The sequence below is a fragment of the Pongo abelii genome, chromosome 11 (genome assembly GCF_028885655.2).
Source record: "Pongo abelii isolate AG06213 chromosome 11, NHGRI_mPonAbe1-v2.0_pri, whole genome shotgun sequence".
Classification (NCBI taxonomy): domain Eukaryota; kingdom Metazoa; phylum Chordata; class Mammalia; order Primates; family Hominidae; genus Pongo; species Pongo abelii.
This window is the reverse complement of record NC_071996.2, coordinates 67,881,346-67,906,980: the sequence shown is the minus strand read 5'-3', so window position 1 is coordinate 67,906,980 and position 25,635 is coordinate 67,881,346. Positions and strand designations below refer to the sequence as shown.

The following is a 25,635-nucleotide window of genomic DNA, read 5'->3' as shown; positions in this document are numbered from 1 at the left end:
ATGTTTTTATTCTACTGCCAATGGAAGGGCAAGGAATGTAGCTGAGTAACATGCAGGCCAGTCAAAAGTCATTTAGAAACTGATTATATTTATAGATGTACAACTTGCTTGGGTAACCTGGGTAAAAGTGGTGGCACGAGCCTCTGGCTGGTTAAAAAACACCAGAGCTGCATTCTTGATGGCTCCAGCTTGATTTTACTCCTGTGAGAAGTAAGAATGGTAAGCGGTGAAGGTCACCATATCACACTACTAAATTTCACTTCGAAAAATAGTCATTCAAGCATGGCTTCCACATTATTAAATACTCTAAAAGAAAAAAACAATCATTCAAAATCACAAAAGGAATTACATTAATATAATCGAAATAACATTAAAATTAAAGCATACGTGATTATGACATGATTTTAAATGGTCTACTCTAGAGAATCTACAGAAAACTACTGAAGAATCATACAAATTTAGCAAAGACATTGCAGAGGACTTACTGTGAACAGCTAAAAAACCTCTGAGTCCATCCACTCAGTCTGCCTTATAAAAAAATTCATTTAGACATTCCAGAAAAAAAGCCTCATTTTTTCTTTAATTAAAAAATTAATTTAGAAAGGATTGGTAATAAGCCTCATGATGTTTCTTACTACTTTGTGATATTTAACAATGTAATCCTCTCCCCCAGTTAGAAAAATGACCAGACAAAAATGACTAGAAGGCAGACAAGAAATGCTATTTCAAATGGGAGTGTCTGAAATTCTTCAATAATTGTTTTAATTCTCTAGTTTTTTAGTGTAGAGCTACCAGGTAAAATTCTGAAAGATCAAAAACTACACACAACCTCTTTCATGGCTATAATCCTAATCATTTATTATTTTATAAATTTATGTCTAGAAAGTTTGATATAAAGCCAGAATTAAAACCCCCTCCAAATAATGTTAACACTGAAGTAACAGACTCTATGCTGGGAAGGTATTGGAAGGACTCCGCAACTCAAGCAATAAAATAATCCTATCTGCTTCCACCTGGCAGGTCAGTTCTCTTCCTCCAATTCTGAAATACTGAATTCACAAATATTATTTTAGAGTATTTAACTCAGAGCTAACTTAATTGGAAAACAAATCAAAAAGTTTAATGATAACAAGAGAAACAAGAGATTTCCGTACTCTAAACCCCACATCACCGGACGTCCCTCTTACTTCAAACATAATGGCTTAAGTTAAGGCAAAATACATGCTCTTTTGGAAAACCCAGGGCTGTAAAATCTCTTAAAGTTAAGAAGACTGGATGTCAAGTTAAACATTCCTCAAAAGATACTCAAACTTAGCGAAAAGATTAAACTAGCCAATGGCTTCAACGTTTGATACTGTATAATTCATTCTTAGTTTATATGACAGCCTAAAACTAAACGTGTGAAAATAAAAATTGACTTTTTTTACTATTAGGGAAATATTCACCATTAGGCATAATTTCAAAATAATGAGAAGGGAATATACATCAAAATTCAAATGACCCAATTCAATTTTATAAATGCCGACTTCAGCTTCTATAATAGCAGTATACGATATAAGAAACTGGGCCACTCCACCCTTCCAGCATAACCCAACTATTATAACAACACTTTTTCAAAATTTTGTTAATAAGATTTTAAGATACTATTCAACTTTCAAACAATAATCTAGTTAGTAAAAATTTAAGTTCAACTAATTAAAGTAATTCTTTGCCCCAGGACAGAAGGGTTTATTACTTTTCCCTTGAATCTCATCAGTTATTTCTTGTGAAACTGACACCTATGTCCCTGTTATTTTTACCTTCCTATATTCAAACATTGTCTGAATTTCCCATTAAACATCTACTTCTACCTAATCACTAACAGCAATACTACGTAACTTACAAACAAGAAAAAATGGAAAATAACATACTCTTTAGTAATTCTATCAAATAAATACAGAAAAACTGTCTGAAATAGCTAGTTTTTTTTTTTGTTTTTTTGTTTTTTTGTTTTTTTTGAGACAGAGTTTCATCCTGTTGCCCAGGCTGGAGTGCAATGGGGTGATCTTGGCTCACTGCAACCTCTACTTCCTGGGTTCAAGTGATTCTCCTGCTTCAGCCTCCCAAGTAGCTGGGATTACAGGCACGCACCACCACGCCTGGCTAATTTTTTGAATCTTTAGTAGAGACAGAGTTTCACCATGTTGGCCATGCTGGTCTCGAACTCCTGACCTCGTGATCCACCCACCTTTGTTCTTTTTTTTATAACTATATTTTCCCTCATAATTTTGGCTGATTGTTAATTATCATGACCATGTTGTGCTACTTAAATTTTACCTTTCAGTGCCCAAACTCTCCTATGTCGTCATTCTTTCTTTCCCGACATCAGGAATAGAAGCTTTCATCTTCCTCGCCAAACAATTCGTATGAGGAAGGAACGAATCTTTGTTTTTCCTTGTTATTTTTGTTTGTTAGTGCAAACTTTAATTACTGGAAATCTTGTCTTCATTTTTATATAAACAATTAAATACTAAGGTTTTAAATTCCTCTCTTTACCTCCAACTCTGTACTTATTCAGCTACAGGTTAATAGCAAACAAAACAAAAAATATATTCTGTTGCTCATACCCTTCTTGTAAATCAAAGAATACATTAAGTTACCAGGACTTACTGAGTTGGTAAATTCAGAATTTTACATTCTATAACGTATTAAGGATTTTTGTTTCTTTAAACAGCGAACACTGAGCTCAGTAGGCTTAAATATGTTTTTAGTGTGATTCCTCATCAATACCTTCTCTTCAAAAAAAATGACCGACTTCAGGAAAGATAAACTATATAGAAATATCAAGCCAAGATCCCAATCAGATCTTCCTTCAGTAAATATGTCTGTGCAAACAAAGTACAATACTATTTTATGACGTATTTCATAAGAATTAAGAACTAAGAACATAGCAAGATGAGAATTGAAACCACCCTCTCATCAGGTATTTTTCCAGTACATACAAAAAACACTGCTGTGGGCAAATTACAAGGAAGAAAGTGGAGAAATTGAGGCATTTTGAGAAATTTAAAATTATTTTTAAATACTGAAAAAATTCATATCAAGAATACTATCAAGGATTCAAAATGTGAGTATTTGAAACATGAGTCAGCATATTGTTTATCTAGCTATATTTTAATCTATCATTAATTTATTTATTACCAACTTTTCCATGGAAAATGTATTGCTAGACAGATATTTTCTATTTTCTTAACAGGAAGGAAATATGCAATTTAAAAATACCTGATAATTTTAAACAACAGAAATATATAACACCAAAATATCTCCTTATTTAAACATTTTTACCTCTTTGCTTTCCTCCATATCTGACTCACTGCTGAATTCTTCAGTATTTAAATTTTCAAAGTCAGATTCTCCAACAGCAATTGGTACTGTCACAGTGAGGCTAGGGTTGTTTATAAATGACATGTAATCACTTTCATCCACGACATATTTTTCTACACTGCTGCCTATGCCACTAGTAGTTCCATTTCCGTCTTTGAGATAATTGAGGTCTTTGCCTATTTCTATGGTGGTATGGTTGGAAATACAGCTGTCTTTTTTATTATTTAGATCTTCAAGCGGTTTAATTTCATCTAAAGCTTTCTGCTTCCTAACAAAAGCTTTCTGAATAAATTCACGTATTTTTCTTTTAACAAAATCGATTCCTTTCTGCATCCTTCCCACAGCAATCTGGAGATTATTCATTTCGTTATCATCATCAGTGGCAGCAAGATTGTCAGAACTGAAGGAACTCAAAAGCAAGGCCAAGAAGAGGTTCAGAACCTGAAACACAGCAGGAAAACAGGTGATCAAAACATTCTGTTGCTTCAATTGCTTTCCATCATTAGTTTTCTAAAATTGTTCTTGACACCTTATTTTATTCTAATATGCATTTCTGCTAATTCATGATACACTATTCTGAAAAAAAGTGAATGACACAAAAAATGCTTGGTCAATAAAATAATACTATTATCACTATTTGCTTTTTAGTCATTGCAGAAAATACTGAAATCATTGTTAAATGAAACATTTCTATTAAGCTCAGTTCCAAAAGATAAATATAGACAACTGTACAAAAAAAAAAAACTTTTATTTGGGATGCTGATATATTTTGGACATTTGTCCCCTCCCAAATCTCATGTGGAATTGTAATCCCCTGCACTAGACGTGGGGCCTGGTGGTAGGTGTTTGGATGATGGGGGCAGATCCCTCATGCCTTGGTGCTGTCCGCGTGTTAGTGAGTTCTCATGAGATGTTGTTGTTTAAAAGTTTGTACTGCCTCCTCCCCACACTCTCTCTTGCTTGTTCCTGCTTTCGTCACGTGAAATGCTTGCTCCACTTTGCCTTCTGCCATGATTGAAAGCTCTTTGAAACTTTACCAGAAGCCAAGCAGATGCCAGCACAAAGCTCCCTGCAGAACCATGAGCTAATTAAATCTCTTTCCTTTATAAATTACCCAGTCTCAGGTATTTATCTGTAGCAATGCAAGAATGGCCTTTTACAGATGCTATTTTGACTATGTAATTTGGATTTCCTGAAACACTGATAATTTATTCCTAAAATCAACAATTATCCCAATATATTTAAATATGATTTTATTTTTGTGCCTTTGTACCATTTTTTGTACCTAGATAACTGGACAAATCAGACAAAAATGTATTTATTGCTGGATGAAAAGTCCCAATTTTTATTAAGCTAATTATGGCTACTATAACTATACAATAGTGAGAAATACTATAAAATCGTTATTATACAATAATTATGATGTTATTGTTGAATTAAAGATTGTGGAGTTGAAGTATTGCCATGAATAAGGACAATAATCAGTCTGCAAATTGGGTCTTTAAAAATAGGCTCCACCAGTGTGAATGAGTGAAAAGATTCATGACATTAAACCCACTATTGTGGAAAAAAAAAAAAAAAGGACAACTTACGAAGAAATCAGACATTCTCAGGGGTACAAGACCGAGTCATATAATTTTTTTTCAGGATTTGATTGACAATATCAATGAATCCCTGATTATTTAAGCACACAGAACACACAGAACAAAAGAAGGATATAGCAGTAAAGGGGGGCAAATGCACAAAGTAAATACAAGTTGCATATCCCTTATTTTAAATGCTTGGGACCAGAAGTGTTTTGGATTTTAGATTTTAAAATATTTGCATGTACATAATGACACATCTTGAGAATTAGACACATATGTAAACATAAAATTCATTTAAGTTTCATACACATCTTATACACATAGCCTGAAGGTAATCTTATACAATATTTTTAATAATTTTGTTCAGGAAACAACATTTTGACTGTGGTTTAACTGCGATTCATTACAAGAGGCCAGATGTAGAATTTTCCTCTTGTAGTATCAGGTTGGTGCTAAAAAGCTTTGAACTTCGGAACATTTTGGATTTCAAATTTTCAGATTAGGGATGCTCAATCTGTAGTACAAAAGTAGAATCTTGGGAAAATTTTTACGTAAAACTTCAATAAATAGGATTCTACATTCTTGCTATATTCTCATCTTTCTATCATGCTAATGAGGCTTAGAGCACCTTTGTCTAATTAGTTGTAAGTTAGTCTGACCAATGGTGATTTTTTTAAAAGTAAAAATATGTAAGATCCAGTGAAGACCACGTTTGATTTTGAGAGTGTACTGACAATCTGTCAGTCTCTATACTATGACTCCTGATAATCACATTAAGACCAGACCTGCTCCTTTGCCTCTGGAATTTACCAATAACATTATGTTTTTTCGTAATTTGCTTTGGAACTTGTTATTTGGATTAAAGAAACAACAAAGGAAGAAAAAATGCATGTAAAATTTTTATTTTATCTATTTTGGTGCCATACTATTTCCTAGATTTATTTTCCTAAAGTATATTAAAGTTCTGTCATTTGTCTATTTGGAAATTTTTCTTTATACACATTCATCAATCCTCCCCCAGGGTGGGAGCCAACTATATTGCCTCTGCATTGGACAAATACTCTATTTACAAATGTCATTTACTGTGACATTTATACAGCCTGCTCCCATTTCTCATTCTGTCCTGTTAAATTTCTCATCCACATCTCTACCACATTATATTGGATTCTTTTTAAAAAAAAACAAGCACAGCTTTACTGATAGATTGGGAGATCTTTTGGTCAGAAACATGCCTTAGAGCCAAGTCCTAGAGCAGTATTAATACCAGATCATAGTAACAATAAAAGTAAAACCAGCTTTTTAGTTGAGCTCTTAGTAAATACCAGTTATTGTGCCAAGCATTTTCAAGGTATATATGATTTATTTCTCACAACTCTATAAGGCAGGAATTATTATTATTACTATTTTACAGATGAAAATGCTTCTACACAACTTATGTGACTTGTCCAAGATCATAGTTAATAAGTAGAGAAGCATTTTTTTTTTGAAAGTCTAACTGTAAGGTCTTTTCTCCTAATTGTGATGTTTGCAGAATAAATGAGGAAACAGTATTCCATGTTTACTCTTACTGATACTTCCTTTCTTTGAACTGCTACCATACTTAGCCAGTATAATAAAGTTTACTATTAATTTTCTAATTGTTTCTCTGATCTTTTATGAATTGATAACTCAATTCAATGCTATTCCACTGTCAGGAAAATAAATAAATATCCCTGGAACATATGACTTTTCTTTCTCATAAATCCATTGAAGTCTTTATTTTTTTTAAAGCAGCCAGTCTACATGTGGTGACACAGTGTTGAAACCGTGTTTATTAATACCCACTAGACACTAACTTTCATCAGCATGTTTATCTTAGTTCTACAGATTACTTGACATAGAGGAGCACATATTTTAGAATTCGAGTGCTAGGTAAGAATCGATTTTCTGTTACCTACTAAGTAGCATAACCAATCTGAGCCTCAGTTTCCTCATCTATAAAATAAATGTAATCTTTTTTCTAGTTTCCAGCTTACAACGTTGTTGTAAGGATTCAGTGACAGAATTCATGTGGCTTTCAGCACAGTTCCTGGCACATAGTGAACCTTTGAGAAAGTTTAGCTGTTATCACTGTTACTATTATCCAACTTATCCTCCACAACACTATGTTTTTATTGACTTTATTTCCCTAGAAATATTTGTGTGAGTCAAGTTATTCTCTTTTTTTAGACTTCCTTTGTTACCGAAGGCTATGTGCATAACAGCTGGCACAGGTGTTTGGTGTGATCCATGACAATTTAAGAAAACAGAGTTCAGCAAGCTCACTCAGGGACTGAAATCCTGAATCCTGTTTCACAAATGTGCTAGCTCACTAAATGAAATCAACTCTTTCTTGTGTCTTAAATTAGCCTCTTGCAATGGAAATGTTACCATAATTTCCATTTTGAATTCAAGGTTGAAATATATTACATATTTTAATTGTTTCTCCATCCTGATTCCCAACTTGTGACAGGAAGCCAAAACCTTCACATCCCTCCTGTGTGCTATTGTCTCACCTTCACTTAGGGAGAGAGGAGGTTGTATTCTCTGCTTCTAGAACTATCAGTTTTCACATTCTTTTTCTGCAGCGGCTATCTTCAACCAATAAAGGGTCTCTCGCCATCGTGTCTGGAAACTAAGAATGGCTCATAAAAATCCTGGTCTGAGAAACAGTAGTTTGTGGTCCCAGCTCTGTCTTGTCTGTAGACTAGGCTGGCAGTCCCATCTATTGTGACTACTACATCTATTTGGGTGGAGCCCCATCTGATAGTTCAAGTGTGTTAAAAGGAAGTTATGCCATTTTGTCTTTGGGACATATAGATTTTTCTCTACATATAGAGAAAATGAAATCAAATCTATAACATAATTATATTATCTTTTCTTTGTTTCTGTGCTATGTAACCCTATGACACTTTCTGTTCTATGTGATCTTATACTTTTCTGAAAGCAAACATTTTAAAGTTGTCTTGGGGATTATAGTAGCTTGAGTTCTTAGTGACTAGCTTCTAATGCATACAATATGGCAGAAGTGGTGAAGAGTGACTTTCAAGAGTAGAACATAAAGAGGATTTTCTCCTTGCTTTCTCTCTTACATCACCTTCCCTGGAAGAAGCCACCTGCCATATCATAAGGATACTCAACAGTCCTATGGAAAAGGTCCTGCAGAGAAAAACTGAGACCTTCAACTTACCGCCAAAAAGGAACTGAAACCTCCTTCCAATAACCATGAGATTGAGCCTTCTTAGAAGCTGATCCTCCAGCCCCAGTCAGGATAACTGTAACCTCAGCTAACACCTTGACAGCAACTTCATGATTGACCCTAAACCAGAACCACCTAGCTAACTTATTCCCCAAATCTTGACCCACAGAAACTGTGAAGTAATCAGTGTTTATTGTTTTAAGCCACTGTTTATAATTCTAGATTGTACACTGTTTATGTTTCTTGTTACTTTAAAAATAGATCAGAATTATCAAAAGTAATGCTGAAGAGGCTGAAATTTGGCAATGAATAAAAATAAAATAATACTTTGCCTTTTTGCCTTCCCCTTTCTCTATCTTTGGGGACTTGGAGGTTACCTTTATATGAGAGGAAATCATGTCTAAAGAGTATATACTTTTTTTTTTTTTGCAACAGAGTCTCGCTCTTTCATCCAGGCTGGAATGCAATGGCACAATCTCGGGTCACTGCAACCTCTGCCTCCCAGGCTCAAGCAATTCTTGTGCCTCAGCTTCCCAAGTAGCTGGGATTACAGGTGTGCATCATCATGCCTGGCTAATTTTTGTATTTCTAGTAGAGATGGGGTTTTGCCATGTTGACTAGGCTGGTCTCGAACTCCTGTCCTCAAGTGAATCGCCCACTTCAGTCTCCCAAAATGCTGGGATTACAGGCGTGAGCCACTGAGCCTGGCAAGAGTATATACATTAAATTACTTGTTATGGTAGTCATTTTTCTATTCCATTGGTTTGGGTTCTAATTAAGCAACTCAGTGTAATTACTTCATATTTAAAGCATAAGAGCCTGATACTTCTCACAGAGTCTACTGTCCTGTATCCCTCAGTCACTGGGTACCTTGTTTCCTTGTTTGGGATGGTCTTTCTTCCTACCAAGCTAAATCTTACATCTCAGTTAAATATATTTTAGGTCCAAACTCTTTGACAAAGACTTCCCTGATCAACCTTCCTATTGTAAAGCAAGGTTTACATTTTGTAAACTTGACATATGGCACTTTGTTTTCATATTTTTGGACACATATTAGTTACTTCCTATTCTTAATTCTATTTGAGTACATGTTATATCACTTTGTCATATTTATCTTCCCATGCCTTCCCAACTTCTCCATGCCTTCAAGATTCAGGACACTGGTGTTGGGCATGGTTAATTTTTTTTAATTATTATTATACTTTAAGTTTTGGGATACATGTGCAGAACATGCAGATTTGTTACATACATATACACTTGCCATGGTAGTTTGCTGCGTCCATCAACCCATAATCTACATTAGGTATTTCTCCTAAAGCTCTCCCTCCCCTAGCCCCCCACCCCTCGACAGGCCTCAGTGTGTGTTGTTCCCCTCCCTGTGTCCACATGTTCTCATTGTTCAACTCCCACTTATGAGCGAGAACATATAGTGTTTGGTTTTCTGTTCCTGTGTTAGTTTGCTGAGAATGATGGTGTTTCCAGCTTCATCCATGTCCCTGCAAAGGACATGAACTCATTCTTTTTTATGGCTGCATAGTATTTCATGGTGTATATGTGCCACATTTTCTTTATCCAGTCTATCATTGATGGGTATTTGGGTTGGTTCCAAATCTTTGCTATTGTGAATAGTGCTGCAATAAGCATACGTGTGCATGCATCTTTATAGCAGAATGATTTATAATCCTTTGGGTATATACCCACTTATGGGATTCCTGGGTCAAATGGTATATCTGGCTCTAGATCCTTGAGGAATTGCCACGCTGTTTTCAACAATGGTTGAACTAGTTTACACTCTCACCAACAATGTAAAAGTATTCCTATTTCTCCACATCCTCTCCAGCATCTGTGGTTTCCTGACTTTTTAATGATCGCCATTCTAACTGGCGTGAAATGGTATCTCATTGTGGTTTTGATTTGCATTTCTCTAATGATCAGTGATGATGAGCTTTTATTCATATGTTTGTTGGCCACATAAATGTCTTCTTTTGAGAAGTGTCTGTTCATATCCTTTGCCCACTTTTTGATGGGGTTGTTTTTTTCTTGTAAATTTGTTTAAGTTTCTTGTAGATTCTGAATATTAGATGGATAGATTGCAAACATTTTCTCCCATTTTATAGGTTGCCTGTTCACTCTGATGATAGTTTCTTTTGCTGTGCAGAAGCTCTTTAGTTTAATTAGATCCCATTTGTCAATTTTGGCTTTTGTTACCATTGCTTTTGGTGTTTCAGTCATGAAGTCTTTGCCCATGCCTATGTCCTGAATGGTATTGCCTAGGTTTTCTTCTAAGGTTTTTATAGTCTTAGGTCTTGCATTTAAGTCTTTAATCCATGTTGAGTTAACTTTTGTAAAGCATGAAGATAAGATTAGAGAAAAAAGAATGAAAAGGAACAAAGTCTCCAAGAAACATGGGACTGTGTGAAAAGACCAAACCTAAGTTTGATTGGTGTACCTGAAAGTGACGGGGAGAATGGAACCAAGTTGGAAAACACTCTTCAGGATAACCAGGAGAACTTCCCCAACCTAGTAAGACAGGCCAACATTCAAATTCAGGAAACACAGAGAACACTACAAAGATGCTCCTTGAGAAAAGCAACCCCAAGACACATAATTGTCAGATACACCAAGGTAGAAATGAAGGAAAAATGTTAATGGCAGCCAGAGAGAAAGGTCGGGTTACCCACAAAGGGAAGCCCACCAGACTAACAGCAGATCTTTCGGCAGAAACTCTACAAGCCAGAAGAGAGTGGGGGCCAATATTAAGTATTATTAAAGAAAAGAATTTTCAACCCAGAATTTCATATCCAGCCAAACTAAGCTTCATAAGCAAAGGAGAAATAAAATCATTTACAGACAAGCAAATGCCAAGAGATTTTGCCACCGCCAGGCCCGCCTTACAAGAACTCCTGAAGGAAGCACTAAATATGGCAAGGAAAAACCAGTACCAGCCACTGCAAAAACATACCAAATTGTTAAGACCATCAACATTATGAAGAAACCGCAGCAACTAATGAGCAAAATAACCAGCTAGCATCATAATTACAGGGTCAAATTCACACATAACAATATTAACCTTAAATGTAAATGGGCTAAATGCCCCAATTAAAAGACACAGACTGGCAAATTGGATAAAGACTCAAGACCCATCGGTGTGCTGTGACCCATCTCACATGCAAAGACATACATAGGCACAAAAACACGGATGGAGGAATATTTACCAAGCAAATGGAAAGCAAAAAAAAAAAAAAAAAGCAGGGTTTGCAATCCTAGTCTTTGATAAAACAGACTTTAAACCAACAAAGTTTAAAAAAAGACAAAGAAAGACATTACATAATGGTAAAAGGGATCAATGCAACAAGAAGAGCTAACTATCCTAAATATATATGGTGTTAGGGGTGGTTAATTTTATGCAGAAATGACAATTAATGTTTTTAGAGAGAATGTTACTTGCTCATACTATAGTTTCTAGGCACCAAAAACCTCATGAGCTTTTAATAAACTGAGACTGTTGCTAATTTTTAAATTTGTAGAAAACCAAATCTGAAACGTTTTCAGGTGTTATTGCTAGTACTTATAAATAAAATGAGTGTTCTAAGTAACACTTCCATGCTTTAGTACAAGAACTGAAAGATAAATAACAGAAATGTTTCTCTCCATGTAGCAAGAAGGCTAATGAGAGAAAGAACAACTTTGGTTCAAAAGGTAGTTTAAGGGTTTGTGTGGATTACAATGGTCTAAACTATACATGGCTCTTACAGTCATGAGTAATAGACAATAGGAAGTGGCCTTGATTTAAAAAATACAAAATATTCTTCAGTTGAACACACTTTGTATGATTACATTATCTTTTAATGAAAATGAGGAAAATGTTTTTGCTACATACCACTAGGTTTCCAATCACCATGACCATCATGAAGACAGTAAGGCACATGGTTTGACCAGCGACCTCCATACAGTCCCACATGGTCTCTATCCACTCCCCACACAGCACGCGGAACACGATCAGGAAGGAGTGGAAGAAGTCATGCATGTGCCAGCGTGGGAGTTCACAATCATTGGAAATCTTGCAGACACATTCTTTGTAGCTCTTACCAAAGAGCTGCATGCCGACCACGGCAAAAATGAAGACGATGATGGCCAACACCAAGGTGAGGTTTCCTAGAGCCCCCACAGAATTGCCAATGATCTTAATTAGCATATTCAGAGTTGGCCAAGATTTTGCCAACTTGAAAACTCGGAGCTGGAAATAAAAGCAAGAATAGTGTTAATGCCCTGCATTTCTAAAAAAAAAAAAATCTGTAATTTTATTAACAGGGCAAATGTACAGGTAACTGTCTCAATTATAGAATGATGAATTATTAATTTGTCAAACAATTACTAACGCATATAGCAGTGACTTGCTACCATAGAGGGTTATTTTATTCGTTTTGAAATGGTCCATACTGTAAATGAAATAATTAAATTATACGGTTTTTAAATTGGCAGTTTAATAAGATAACACCGAATTTTCAAGTATCCTACATAAGCATATGTAATACACACTTTTGTTTCTCCTTAAGGAATTAAGATATTTCAGATTAATGGTGGTTAATTAGCAGAGATCCAGTTTCAGAAAAGCAGAAACTCTCATTATTTTTAAAAGGCCAAAGCAGATATAGTTTTCAGTGTACTTTAAATATGCTGAAATGCACAAGTGAAAATAATATCAACACTTAAATTACATAAAGTGGAAGCAGAAATGAGCTAATTTCTTTGTCTTTAGATTGTTTTAATCTAGCTATATCTTCAGCTTGATGTAACTTTAGGCTATATTTTAAACATATATTATATTCAAATACAAAAGTACTTAAACTTAAGTAAAACGCTAGGCTTCTTTTTAACCTTTATGTCTTCATAGACTTAATTCAGTGTAGTGTGTAAGTGTCTCTCTCATTGTGTTTGACATATTGGTTGTATTAGCTTTAGACTTCACTGAAGTACCATTTATGGTTAAACAGCAGCAACATTTTATTTCTGATGCTTCAGTAAATGTCAGGCTGAGAGTAGTGCATTATTTAATGGCATCAAAGTGACCCAAAGGAGTAAGTACATGCACCAAAGTATTTAATTTATTCCAGAGAATAATTTATGCAAAACAGCCTGACACACTAAGTAAGATTCTAATGATACTATGCTTCCTATTTCCCTTAACCGCATCACATTATCATGAAGGTTTACTAAATATATGTTTTAAGTTCTTGCCCATATTACTTGTTTTATCATTTTAAATTTTTGTTCTGTTTTTTGCATACTTCTAGTTTCAAATTAGATTCATAACTATCTTTGAGGACTAGGGAAGGAAATATACTTCTAAGGATTACAATTCAGATTTGAACATTGAAAGCAGAAAGGGAAATTGTAAGCAGATTTCATGAAAAAGTCTTCAGCCTAATAACTATTAAGGTAAATCATCTATAGCAACGTGTCTTTAGTAACCATGTACAGCTTCTGTTATTTGAAAAGAAATCACTAAAGCTGGAGCCAACTCAAAGTAATAGTATAATAAAACATATCAAACTTTCACTGAAAATGTGTCAAGTGATATTTTATCTCTGAATTTTAAAATCTAATAGTTTTTGTAAAAGAGCAAAGAAAGATACTTTCTTTAAAATTAACAAAATATAGTACAGTTAACTCTCTCAAAGAGTGGATTTGGTGATTTTCTGATGTGGCAGCAGTCATATGGGGAGCTCTGTTTGCTTATCCTTCTCCCTTGTACGCTGTCCCCTGTCTTAACTCTTTCCTCTACGGGGACAAGGTGAGCAATTAACAATTCCATAATTCTTTAGTTCGTGGCAGAAAGGGGAGCTCATCCTAGGTCCCAAGGAAGCTTTGTACGCAGTTATGCAAACCTCAGATAACTGACAGTTGACTATGGTGTTATTTAATTGTGATTCGAGTTTATCTGCGACTCCCTTTTTCCTCCTCTCTATTAGCCTTCCATTCAATAACTAAGAAGAGAAGTGTAGACTACTTATTTAAGTGAACTTTATTAAAGCTATGATGAAGAAGAAACAACCATCTGGTGGTACGGCAATCCAATTTGTTTTAGAAGTGTATTCAAATAATATTATAATGATGGGAAATCTTGCCATTTTTACTAGATGAGAATGAAGACTAATTAATTACAAAGTACATTTTATGAACACTCCCAGTTAATTTACCAGCCGGAATGATCGGAGAACTGACAATCCTTCCACATTTGCCAAACCAAGTTCCATTAAACTAAGGCTCACAATAAAACCATCAAAAATATTCCAGCCTTCTTGAAAGTAATAATATGGATCCATGGCAATTATCTTGAGAAACATTTCTGCTGTGAAGATCCCCGTGAAGACCTAAATGAGAAGTGTAGTTCATTATATGAGCAAATAGTCTTGAAACACGAATAATTATTGAGCAACTTAATTTACTCCCAACAAAGATAAATTAAATTCTGATTTTAAAAAATTGGTTTAGGTCCAGCAACTTGGTATCCACAAATGCTTTGCATTCATATCAATAATTGTTCAGTATATATAATGTTTATCAAATGATAAAGAGTACATGGATTAAGTCAATAAAATTAATATTATTTTCATATGAAAGGTGCAACTGGCTCATTGTGATCAACTGTTTGGCTCTGTCTCTGATCTTTCTAGCACTCCAAAAACTTACCAAATGATCACCTAGCAGTGAGGGCTTCCATCACCAAGCCAAATGGATTGGTCCCCTCCCTTGGCCCTGCAGATGAGACTGGTGCTAAGGAGATGCCATGTAAGCTGTAATAAACATGCTCACGGCTAGCTCTACAGATAGTAAGAACTCTTAAAAAAAATTTACTTTTGCTGGCGAAAGGGAAGCAGTATTTTCCTTTCTCCATTTCTATTATCTACAACTATTTCAAACTTTCTCTTCTGCACATAACCTCAGCCATTTTTCCTTATGCCTTCCCATCTGAGAAGCACCAGTCTCAGTACTTCAGCGTCTTAGAGGTGATGAGTCAGCCAGCCTGTTTGTGTTTCCCTTTATCTACTAGACTACTTACAATCCATAACTGTGCTTTGCCTTTCTCTTCTTGTTAAAATGAAAGAAGTGCCCCTGTTTTGAGCTAATCTCTCAAATTGTGTTATGTGTTTTCCTTTGGACTTTGCAAGGAATTCATTCTCAATTCACCAACCTTTCTACTACTGGCTACTTCCTGTTTCTTTACAGAAAGTAACAGTTACCCGAGTCCTTCTCTCCCTTAAAAATACCACCACTGTCTGCCGGGCGCGGTGGCTCACGCCTGTAATCCCAGCACTTTGGGAGGCCGAGGGGGGCAGATCACGAGGTCAGGAGATCGAGACCACCCTGGCTAACACAGTGAAACCCCGTCTCTACTAAAAATACAAAAAATTAGCCGGGCGCGGTGGCGGGCGCCTGTAGTCCCAGCTACTTGGGAGGCTGAGGCAGGAGAATGGCGTGAACCCAGGAGGCGGAGCTTGCAGTGAGCCGAGATAGCGCCACTGCACTCCAGCCTGGGCGAAAGAGCAAGACCCCGTCTCAAAACAAAAAAACAAAAAAACCCATATATATATATATATATAGATAGATATATAGATCTATATATCTATCTATATATATAGATCTATATATATATATATCTCACCACTGTCATCAGAGAAACTCTCCTTGCACTCTATTTCCCCGTCCAGCTGCCACCATCTATCCTTTCCTTATGGCCAGATTTCTTTCGAAGATTGCATACTTGTTTACACTTGCCAGTTGCATTTCTTCACCTTACTCCACAACCCACCAAATGCCTTTAACAAACTTCACCAACAAGACCGACATCACCAATAAATCCAAACGAAATTTTTAAACAATTATCTTGCTTGCTTGCCCTTTTAGAATTTTCGGGCATTGTTTTCTGTTCCTTGTTCATTGAAATATTTTCTGTCCTTAGCTTCTGTGATCCACACCTCCCTGGATGCTACTCACCTGATTTTCTTCCTCTAACAAATCATTTGATACTGGATTTATTCAGAACTCTCTCTGTCTAGACCCCTCTTACTTTAATTTTCCTTTTATAATAAGTTACATTTTTATAATAGTTTATATTTCAAAATCTATTTTTCTGTTCAAGCATACCTCCTAGTCTCTAGAAATACATACCCACCTGCCTATTCAATACCTACATTTGAAAGACTATCCCCCAGGCATCTCAAATTCAACAGGTCCAAAATTCACCTTACTGCTTTTTCTCCACAGTTTTGCTTCTCTTCTGATATTTGCTAACTCTAAGTGGAATCTCTCTCTACCTAGGTGGCTACTTCAGAGACCTGACAGTCTTAGTGACTTTTCCAAATATCTCTTGAATACTTCAAATTGAAATTCACGACCATGTGTATATTACTAGACTTTTTTCTTTTTTGTTGAGTAGGGCTCCATTGTTTGAAATTTCATGGACATTTAAATAACAGATAGCACTTTTTGTCTCTTTTCCAAGAAATTTTTGCCTACCCCAAGGTCTCAGAGATGTTCTCCTGTGTTTTATTTCAGATGTTTTATTGTTTTAGCTTTTATGCCTAGTCTACAATCCATATTGATTCTGGCATGTGGCATAAGATTGAAGTGGAGGTTCATTTATTTTCCGTACATTTATTTACGTGTTCCTGATATTTTGTTGAAAACACTTCCTTTCTTCTATTTCCTTTCTGTAGTGTTTATTTCAAAAAATCCATTGACATATAGTTTGGATCTATTTATGAACTCAGCATTATGTTCCATTGATATCTTTGTTTATGCCAATACCGTAGATTCTTGATTAGTACAGCTTTATAATGAGCCTTGAAGTCAGGTATGTTAATGTTTTCATTATTCTTTTATCAGTATTGTTTTGGCAATTTTAAGCACTGTGTATTTGCATAGAAAGTCAGTTAATCAATTTCTACAAAGAAAATCTGTGACATTTTTACTGGGATTGGGTTGAATTGATAGATACATTTGGGTAGAATTAATTTCTTAATAATATTGAATCTTCCATTGCATGAACATGCCATATATATTTCCCTTTGTTTAAATCTCTGTAATTATTCTCAGCCATGTTTTGAGGTTTTTAGTATAGGTGTCTTGAAATGATTTGTTAAATTTATTACTATATTGTTTGTGTTTTTTGATATTATGGTAAATAAAATATTTAATATCATTGTTTATTTCTAATCACTGTTTTAAAGATTTACCAGGATTGTCTACAATATGATCATGTTGATGAAATAGATACTTCTACCACATTTCAACATTTATGCATGTTATTTGTGTTTTTTTTTCCTTTAGTTCAGTTGATAAAACTTCCAGTGCAAGGTTAAATAAAAATGGTAAAAATAGACATATTTGTCTATTTTAAGGGGAAAGCACTCAATTTTTCTAAGGGGCAAGAATTCACTACCTCAACATTTCACTGATAAGTAAAATATTAGGTGTAGGGTTTTCTTTCTTTTTCTTTTCTTTTTTTTTTTGAGACAGAGTTTCGCTCTTGTTGCCTAGGCTGAAGCGTGGAGTGCAGTGGCTTGATCTCGGCTCACTGCAACCTCCGCCTCCCGGGTTCAAGCAATTCTCTTGCCTCAGCCTCCTTATTAGCTGGGATTGCAGGCGCCTGCCACCATGCCCAGCTAATTTTTTGTATTTTTAGTACAGACAGGGTTTCACTATGTTGGCCAGGCTGGTCTCGAACTCCTGACTTCAGGTGATCCACTGCCTCAGCCTCACAAAGTGCTGGGATCATGGGCGTGAGCCTCCACACCCGCCTAGATGTAGGGTTTTCTGAAATGTCCTTAACAACTTGAGAAAGCTACTTTCTATTCCTATTTTACTGACAGTTTTTCTCACAAATGACTGTTGAGTTTTGTCAGATCCTTTTCTGCATCTATTGAGATGCTCTTAGGCTTTCCTTTATTCTTTCAGAGGTAATATGGCCAATTAATTGATCACTTTTCAAATGTTAAAGGAATCTTACTTTTCTGAGATAATCCCCACATGTTTAAGAAGTATTTATTACTTTTTTCTCTATTGCTGGACTTTATCGATAATATTTTGCTAATGATTTTTTGCTTCTGTGTTCATGAGGGATACTTTCTTGTAATTTTCTATGTAGAATTAATAGTGTAACACTTTATATAAAATGTTCTGGCCGGGCACGGTGGCTCATGCCTGTAATCCCAGCACTTTGGGAGGCCAAGACGGGCGGATCACAAGTTCAGGAGATCGAGACCATCCTGGCTAACACGATGAAACCTCATCTCTACTAAAAATGCAAAAAAATTAGCCAGGCGTGGTGGCTGGTGCCTGTAGTCCCAGCTACTCGGGAGGCTGAGGCAGGAGAACGGTGTGAACTGGGGAGGCGGAGCTTGCAGTGAGCCGAGATTGCACCACTGCACTCCAGCCTGGGTGACAGAGCAAGACTCTTCTCTCAAAAAAAAAAAAAAAAAAAGTTCAAATTTTTTCATATATTTTACACTTACCTATGTTATAAATCTCTACGTCAAACAATCAGTTGTCTTTTTAAAAAATTTACTGCAGCAACAGAAAACCAAATACTGCATGTTCTCACTTATAAGTGAGAACTAAACATTGAGTTCATAGGAACACAAAGAAGGGAACAACAGACACTTGAGGGTGGAGGGTAGGAGGAGGATGAGGATGGAAGAACTACCTATAGGGTACTATGCTTATTACCTGGATGATGAAATAATGTATATGCCAAACCCCTGTGATTTACAATTTATTTATGCAACAAACCTGTATATATACCCCTGAACCTAAAATAAATGTGAAAAAAATTAAGGAAAAAAAAGATAGTCTTTCATATTTACCCACATTTATTCATATCTAGTGACCATCATTCCCAGGACCAAATTTCCATCTGATGTTTTTCCCATTCGGCCTAAAGAACTTCCATTAACATTTCTTGTAGTGTAGTTCTGGTGGTAACAGCTTTTTTAGGTTTTTGTTTATCTTAAAATTCTTTATATCATTTTAATTTCTGATGGATAATTTCACTTTCTGTAGAATAATGGGCTTTTATTTCTTTATTTTATCTGGCCACTTTCTTCTGGCCTGAATTATTTCTGGTAAGTCATTAGTCTCATGTATATAGTAAATATTTTTCTTCCAGTTGTTTCCAAAGCTTTTTGTTATTGTTGTTGTTTTCAGCAGCATGACTAAGATGTGCCTAAGTATGGCTTACTTTATATTCATCCTGTTGATGTTCACTAACATTTTATAAGGTAACATTAAGGTCTGTAAGTTACTAGTTTTCACCAACTTTGGGAAATTTTTGGCTATTGTTTCTTCAAATATTTGCTCTGTTCCATTCTCTCTATTTTCTCCTTCTGATTCTCCCATTATATAAATATTTAGACTACTTGATATTATCCCATATTATAGTTAGACTCAGTTCATTTTTTCTTTTAATTCTCTAGTGTTCAAATCGGATAATTTCTATTAATGTGCTTCGAGTTAACAACTATTTCTTCTGACATCTGCAATTTTCTTTTAAACACATCCAGTGAATTTTTCATATTAGAATATGTACTTTTCAATTTATTTATTTATTTATTATTATTATACTTTAGGTTTTAGGGTACATGTGCGCAATGTGCAGGTTAGTTACATATATATACATGTGCCATGCTGGTGCGCTGCAACCCCTAACTCGTCATCTAGCATTAGGTATATCTCCCAGTGCTATCCCTCCCCCCTCCCCCCACCCCACAACAGTCCCCAGAGTGTGATGTTCCCCTTCTTGTGTCCATGTGTTCTCACTGTTCAATTCCCACCTATGAGTGAGAACATGTGGTGTTTGGTTTTTTGTTCTTGCGATAGTTTACTGAGAATGATGATTTCCAATTTAATCCATGTCCCTACAAAGGACATGAACTCATCATTTTTTATGGCCGCGTAGTATTCCATGGTGTATATGTGCCACACTTTCTTAATCCAGTCTATCATTGTTGGACATTTGGGTTGGTTCCAAGTCTTTGCTATTGTGAATAGTGCCGCAATAAACATACGTGTGCATGTGTCTTTATAGCAGCATGATTTATAGTCCTTTGGGTATATACCCAGTAATGGGATGGCTGGGTCGAATGGAATTTCTAGTTCTAGATCCCTGAGGAATCGCCACACTGACTTCCACAAGGGTTGAACTAGTTTACAGTCCCACCAACAGTGTAAAAGTGTTCCTATTTCTCCACATCCTCTCCAGCACCTGTTGTTTCCTGACTTTTTAATGATTGCCATTCTAACTGGTGTGAGATGGTATCTCATTGTGGTTTTGATTTGCATTTCTCTGATGGCCAGTGATGGTGAGCATTTTTTCATGTGTTTTTTGGCTGCATAAATGTCTTCTTTTGAGAAGTGTCTGTTCATGTCCTTCGCCCACTTTTTGATGGGGTTGTTTGTTTTTTTCTTGTAAATTTGTTGGAGTTCATTGTAGATTCTGGATATTAGCCCTTTGTCAGATGAGTAGGTTGCGAAAATTTTCTCCCATTTTGTAGGCAACAAAAGCCAAAATTGACAAATGGGATCTAATTAAAGTAAAGAGCTTCTGCACTGCAAAAGAAACTACCATTAGAATGTGTACTTTTCAATTATAAAATGTCTAAATTATCCCTTTTTATAGTTTTCATTTTTTTCTGCTCATGTTCTCTGTTTATTCCTTATGACCACTTTTTTCCTTTAAATTGCTCAACATATTTACAATAGTGCCTCCAAGGTCCTTTTTTGTTTATTCTAACAATTTGTTCATGTCCAGATCTATTTCTATGTACTGCTTTAATCTATTAACTATGAGTCACATTTCCCTATTTCTTTGCATATCATCTAATTTTTATGTGACATGAATATGTTTAATATTGGGAATACTTCAATCCTGGAACTCTATCTTCTAGAAGTTAATACAGCATCATGAAAGGTGATATATACAAGAACATTTACTGCAACATGGGGGTAAAGTATCTGGAATCAACTTGAACATCCATCAATAGGTGATTGGAAGAAAAAATAGTGATACATGCATAGTATGAAATATTAGTATGCAATTCAGTGGCTTGTAATATATTCACAGACTTGTAAAATCATCACCATTATTGAATTTTAGAACATTTTCATTGCCTTAAAAAGAAGCTGCATACCCATTAGTTAGTTGTCGCTCCCATTTACCCTAATCCCTACTGCCTGGCAACCACTCATCTACTTTCTGTCTCTATGGATTTGTCTGTTATGAACATTTCATATAAATGTAGCAATATGATATGTAACCTTTTGTGATTGGCTTTGTTCACTTAATATATTTTCAAGGTTTATTCATGTTGTAGATTGTAGCAATACTTCATTCTTTTTTATGGATGAATAACATTTATTGGATGGATATTGTTTATCCATTCATCAGGTGATAGACATTTGAATTGTTTTTAATTTTTAGTATTATGAATAATATTCTATAAGCATTCATGTGGAAATATGTTTTTAATTCTCTTAGATATATATTAGTAAAACTGCCAGGTCATGTGGTAACTCTACCCTAAACTTTTTGGGGAACAGCTAAATAATTATCCAAAGTGACTGCATCATTTTATATTCTCAAAGTAAAGTATAACCATTCCAATTTTTCCACATCCTTGCCAAAAAATGGTATTGGCTTTCTTCCTGATTATAGCCATCTTAGTGTGTGTGAAGTGGTATCTCATTTTAGTTTTGATTTGCCTTTCCCCTAAAATTAGCCAGTGACGCTGACAATCTTTTATGTGCTTATTGGCCTTTTGTCTATCTCCTTTTTCAATATGTCTATTCAAATATTTTGATCATTTTTAGTGAGTTATCTATTTTATTTGTTGTGGAGTTATAAGAATCCTTTATATATATTAGATACAAATCATGATCAGATATCTGGGTTGCAAAAGTCTTCTTCCATTCTTTAAGTTGTCTTTTTACTTGATGATATTATTTGCAGTATGAAAGTTTCTAATTTTGATAAAGTCCAATGAACCTTTTTTTTCTTATTGTTATTGTGTGTGCTTTTGGTGTCATATCTAAGAAATCATTGCTTAATAATAGCTCATGAAGGTTTACTTCTAAATTTTCTTCTGACAGTTCATAGTTTTAGCTCTACATTTAGGTCTATGACCTATCTTAATTTTTATATATGTTATTAAGTAAGGGTTCAATTCCATTCTTTCATATGTGGATATTCACTTGTCCAAGCACCATTTGTTGAAAAGACTTCTTTCCTTAATAAAATTGTCTAGTGGTCTTGTTGAAAATTAATTTAACATAAATGTGAAGACACTGTTGGAATTTCAATTTGATTCCATTGATGTATATAGCTATCCTTATGCCAGTACCAAACGATCTTGCTTACTTTTGCTTTGTAGTAAGTTTTAAAATTTGGAAGTTTGAGTTCTCCAACTTTATTTTTTTTCTAGTTAAGATTGTGTGACATATGGTCTCTTGCATTTTCATATAAAATTTATAGTCAGTTTTCACTTTCTGCAAAATAGGTAGCTGGGATTTTGATATGGATTGTGTTAAATTTGTAGATTAATTTGGTGAGTATTGCCATCTTAACAATATTTTCTTCTAATCTATGAATATAAAATGTGTTTTCATTTATTTAGTAGTTCTTTAATTTCTTTCAACAATGTTTTATAGCTTTGAGTGTGCAAGTCTCACACTTATTTTATTAAATTTATTCCTAAGTATTTTATTATTTTTGATGTTATTATAAATAGAATTTTCCTAATTTTATTTTCTGATTGTTCATTAGTAGTGTTTAGAAATATAACTGAGTTTTGTATATTGATCTTGTATTCTGCAATCTTATTTATTAGTTCTAACAGTTGTGTGTGTGTGTGTGTGTGTGTGTGTGTGTGTGTGTGTGTGGATTTTATAGGATTTTCTAAATACAAGATTATGTATTCGTTAATAGAATTTACTTCTTGTGTTCCAATCTAGATGCCATTAATTTCTTTTGCTTGTCTTATTTCCCTGGTTAGAACTTTCAGTACAATATTGAAAAGAAGAAGCAAGAGCAAGCATCCTTGCCTGCTTGACCTGAAGCTAAAAGCATCTAAAGTAACTATTAAGAATGATGATAGGTGTGGGGTCTTTTGAGATGGTGTTTATCAGGCTGAAGTTCTTTTCTATTTCAAGTTTGCTGAGTGTTTTTATCATGAAACACTTTGGCTTTTTCCATGTGATTACAGCATCTATAGAGATGATTGTATAGTTTTTAAAATTAATATGATATATTACATTAATTTGTTATGTTGGTCCAGCCTTGCATCACTGGGATAAATTTCACTTATTCAGAGTACATAATCCAAAAATCTAAATATGTTATGTGATTTGGCTTCTAGTATTTTGTTGAGGATTGTTGTGCCTATGTTCATATGGGATATGGCTGGTCTATATTTGTATCTGTGTTCTTTTCTTGTAATATTTTTGTCTGGCATTAATATCAGGGTAATTCTAGCTTCATAAAGTGAGGTGAGAAGTATTCCCTTCTCTTCTATGTGTTGGAACAGTTTATTAAGGATTGATGTTAACGCTCCATTGAACATTTGGCAAAATTCACCAGTGATACTGTCTGGGCTCAGGCTTTTTTTGGTGGGAAGTTTTTTTTTTTAATTGTGAATTCAATTTTTACTTATTATAAGTATATTGAGATAGTCTATTACTTCTTGAGTCAGTTTCAGGAGGTTGTTACTTCCTAGGAATTTTTCAATTTCACCTAGGTTATCTAGTTTGTTGGTGTTTAATTTTATTCTATTCCTTATGCTTCTTTTTTATTTCTAAAAGATCCATAGTGATATCCTGTCTTCATTCCTACTTCTAATAGTTTGTGTCTTTCCTCTTTTTTTCTTGGTTAGCCTAGCTAAAGATTTGTCAATTCTGTTGATTTTTTCAAAGAAATAACTTTTGGGTTTATTGATTTTTCTCTGTTGTTTTTCTCTTCTTTAATATTTGTCTTTTCTGTTAACTTCAGGTTTAATTTGCTATTCTTTATCTAGTTTCTTAAAGAGGAGCTTAAATTAGCAACTTAGGAAATCTACTATTTTGCCATAGACATTTAGAGTATAAATTTGTCTTTAAATATTGTTTTAGCTGCCTTCATTAATTTCAATTTGGTTTGTTTTGATTTTCAGTCATCCTAAAGTATTTTCTAATTTCTCTCATGATATCTTATTGACTCATTGGTTATTTAAGAGTATGTTGTTTAATTTCCAGTTATTTGTGATTTTCCACATTGACTTGTTATTGGTTTCTAATTTCATTTTATTTTTTTATCAGAAAAATATTCTGTATTATTTTAATTTTTTTAAGTTTATTGAGGTGTGTTTTATGACCTAACCTATAACTTACCCTAGGGAATGTCCCATAGGCATTTGAGAAGAATGTGTATCCTGCTTATGGATTTTCTACTATTCCATAATTCACCTCAGATACAGATCCTACATTCCTTAACACATAAGACCAGCCCCAGCTTGAGTTCTCTATTTATTGTTTATTTCTTTCTAGAATCCATCCTCCTTCTGGTAATGGTATCCTAATTATTGTCTTCATAATTTCACTCATTTACTCTGCCTCCAGTGATAAGATATGATTCTGATTTAGGCAAATATGGCATTAAAACCAAGAGCTAGGGTAACTGACTTGTTTAGAAATGGCCACGTAACTCCAACCAGGTCAATGATATTCAATTTGTGGGCCTTAATTAAAGCTACTAGTTAGGAGGCACAAACTTTCTGTACATGGAGCTACATTAGTAGAATAAAAGTTGATAGAACCTTGGCAATAGTAGGAAAATGCCCAGCCAGAGAGGAAGGTCACATATTGGGAAGAAGAGAGACAAGAAGCTGATTCCCAGTGATGCTGGCTGAGAACCTGAATCTAGCCAGGTTAGAACCTAGAACTAGTTCCAAATGGGCTTCAGTAAAGTGAGGTAATGAATTCCTTTTATTTTTGCTTAAGCTCATTCAATTTGGATCATAATATATTACCTCCAAAGGCTTTATTGTTTCAATTGCCACCCCACCACCCCACTTTTTTTAGAAATAATGTTGAAGAGATTCTTACATAGCTCTAAATTTGAACTAGGTAATATTATTATCCTTTCCTACTCTAAGCTTCTGTGATCTTTGCCCATAGCTTATGACAGCCTCTGAAATAGCTTTCAGAGTCTAATACAGCATTCAGACCTTCCATTTCTCTGTTAATTTCTCATGGATACAGTTTCCCAACTGCGAGATACAGACAATTTACAGTAAATATCTTAAGACTGATTTTGTGGGAATCCAGAGGGAGAGATTTAATGTAAACCATTTAGTCCAATATCTTATACAAAATAAGAGGCCAACATATGCCAACTTTATCATTTAATTCAGTTAAGTCCCACCTGAAATATAATTCAAA

At 34.7% G+C, this 25,635-nt stretch overlaps 1 protein-coding gene across 4 annotated transcripts in view; it reads right to left on the bottom strand.

The window, feature by feature from the left end:
• Nucleotides 1-25,635, bottom strand: part of SCN2A (sodium voltage-gated channel alpha subunit 2) — a 152,740-nt gene that overhangs the window by 34,388 nt on the left and 92,717 nt on the right. For all 4 annotated transcript variants that reach the window (XM_054549422.2, XM_054549420.2, XM_024243745.3 and 1 more), the window contains 3 exons: nucleotides 14,367-14,540; nucleotides 12,047-12,403; nucleotides 3,325-3,804 (listed from right to left, as the gene is read on the bottom strand). In XM_054549422.2, the coding sequence (XP_054405397.2) occupies nucleotides 3,325-3,804; nucleotides 12,047-12,403; nucleotides 14,367-14,540 (1,011 nt within the window). The remainder of the gene's footprint in view (nucleotides 1-3,324; nucleotides 3,805-12,046; nucleotides 12,404-14,366; nucleotides 14,541-25,635) is intronic.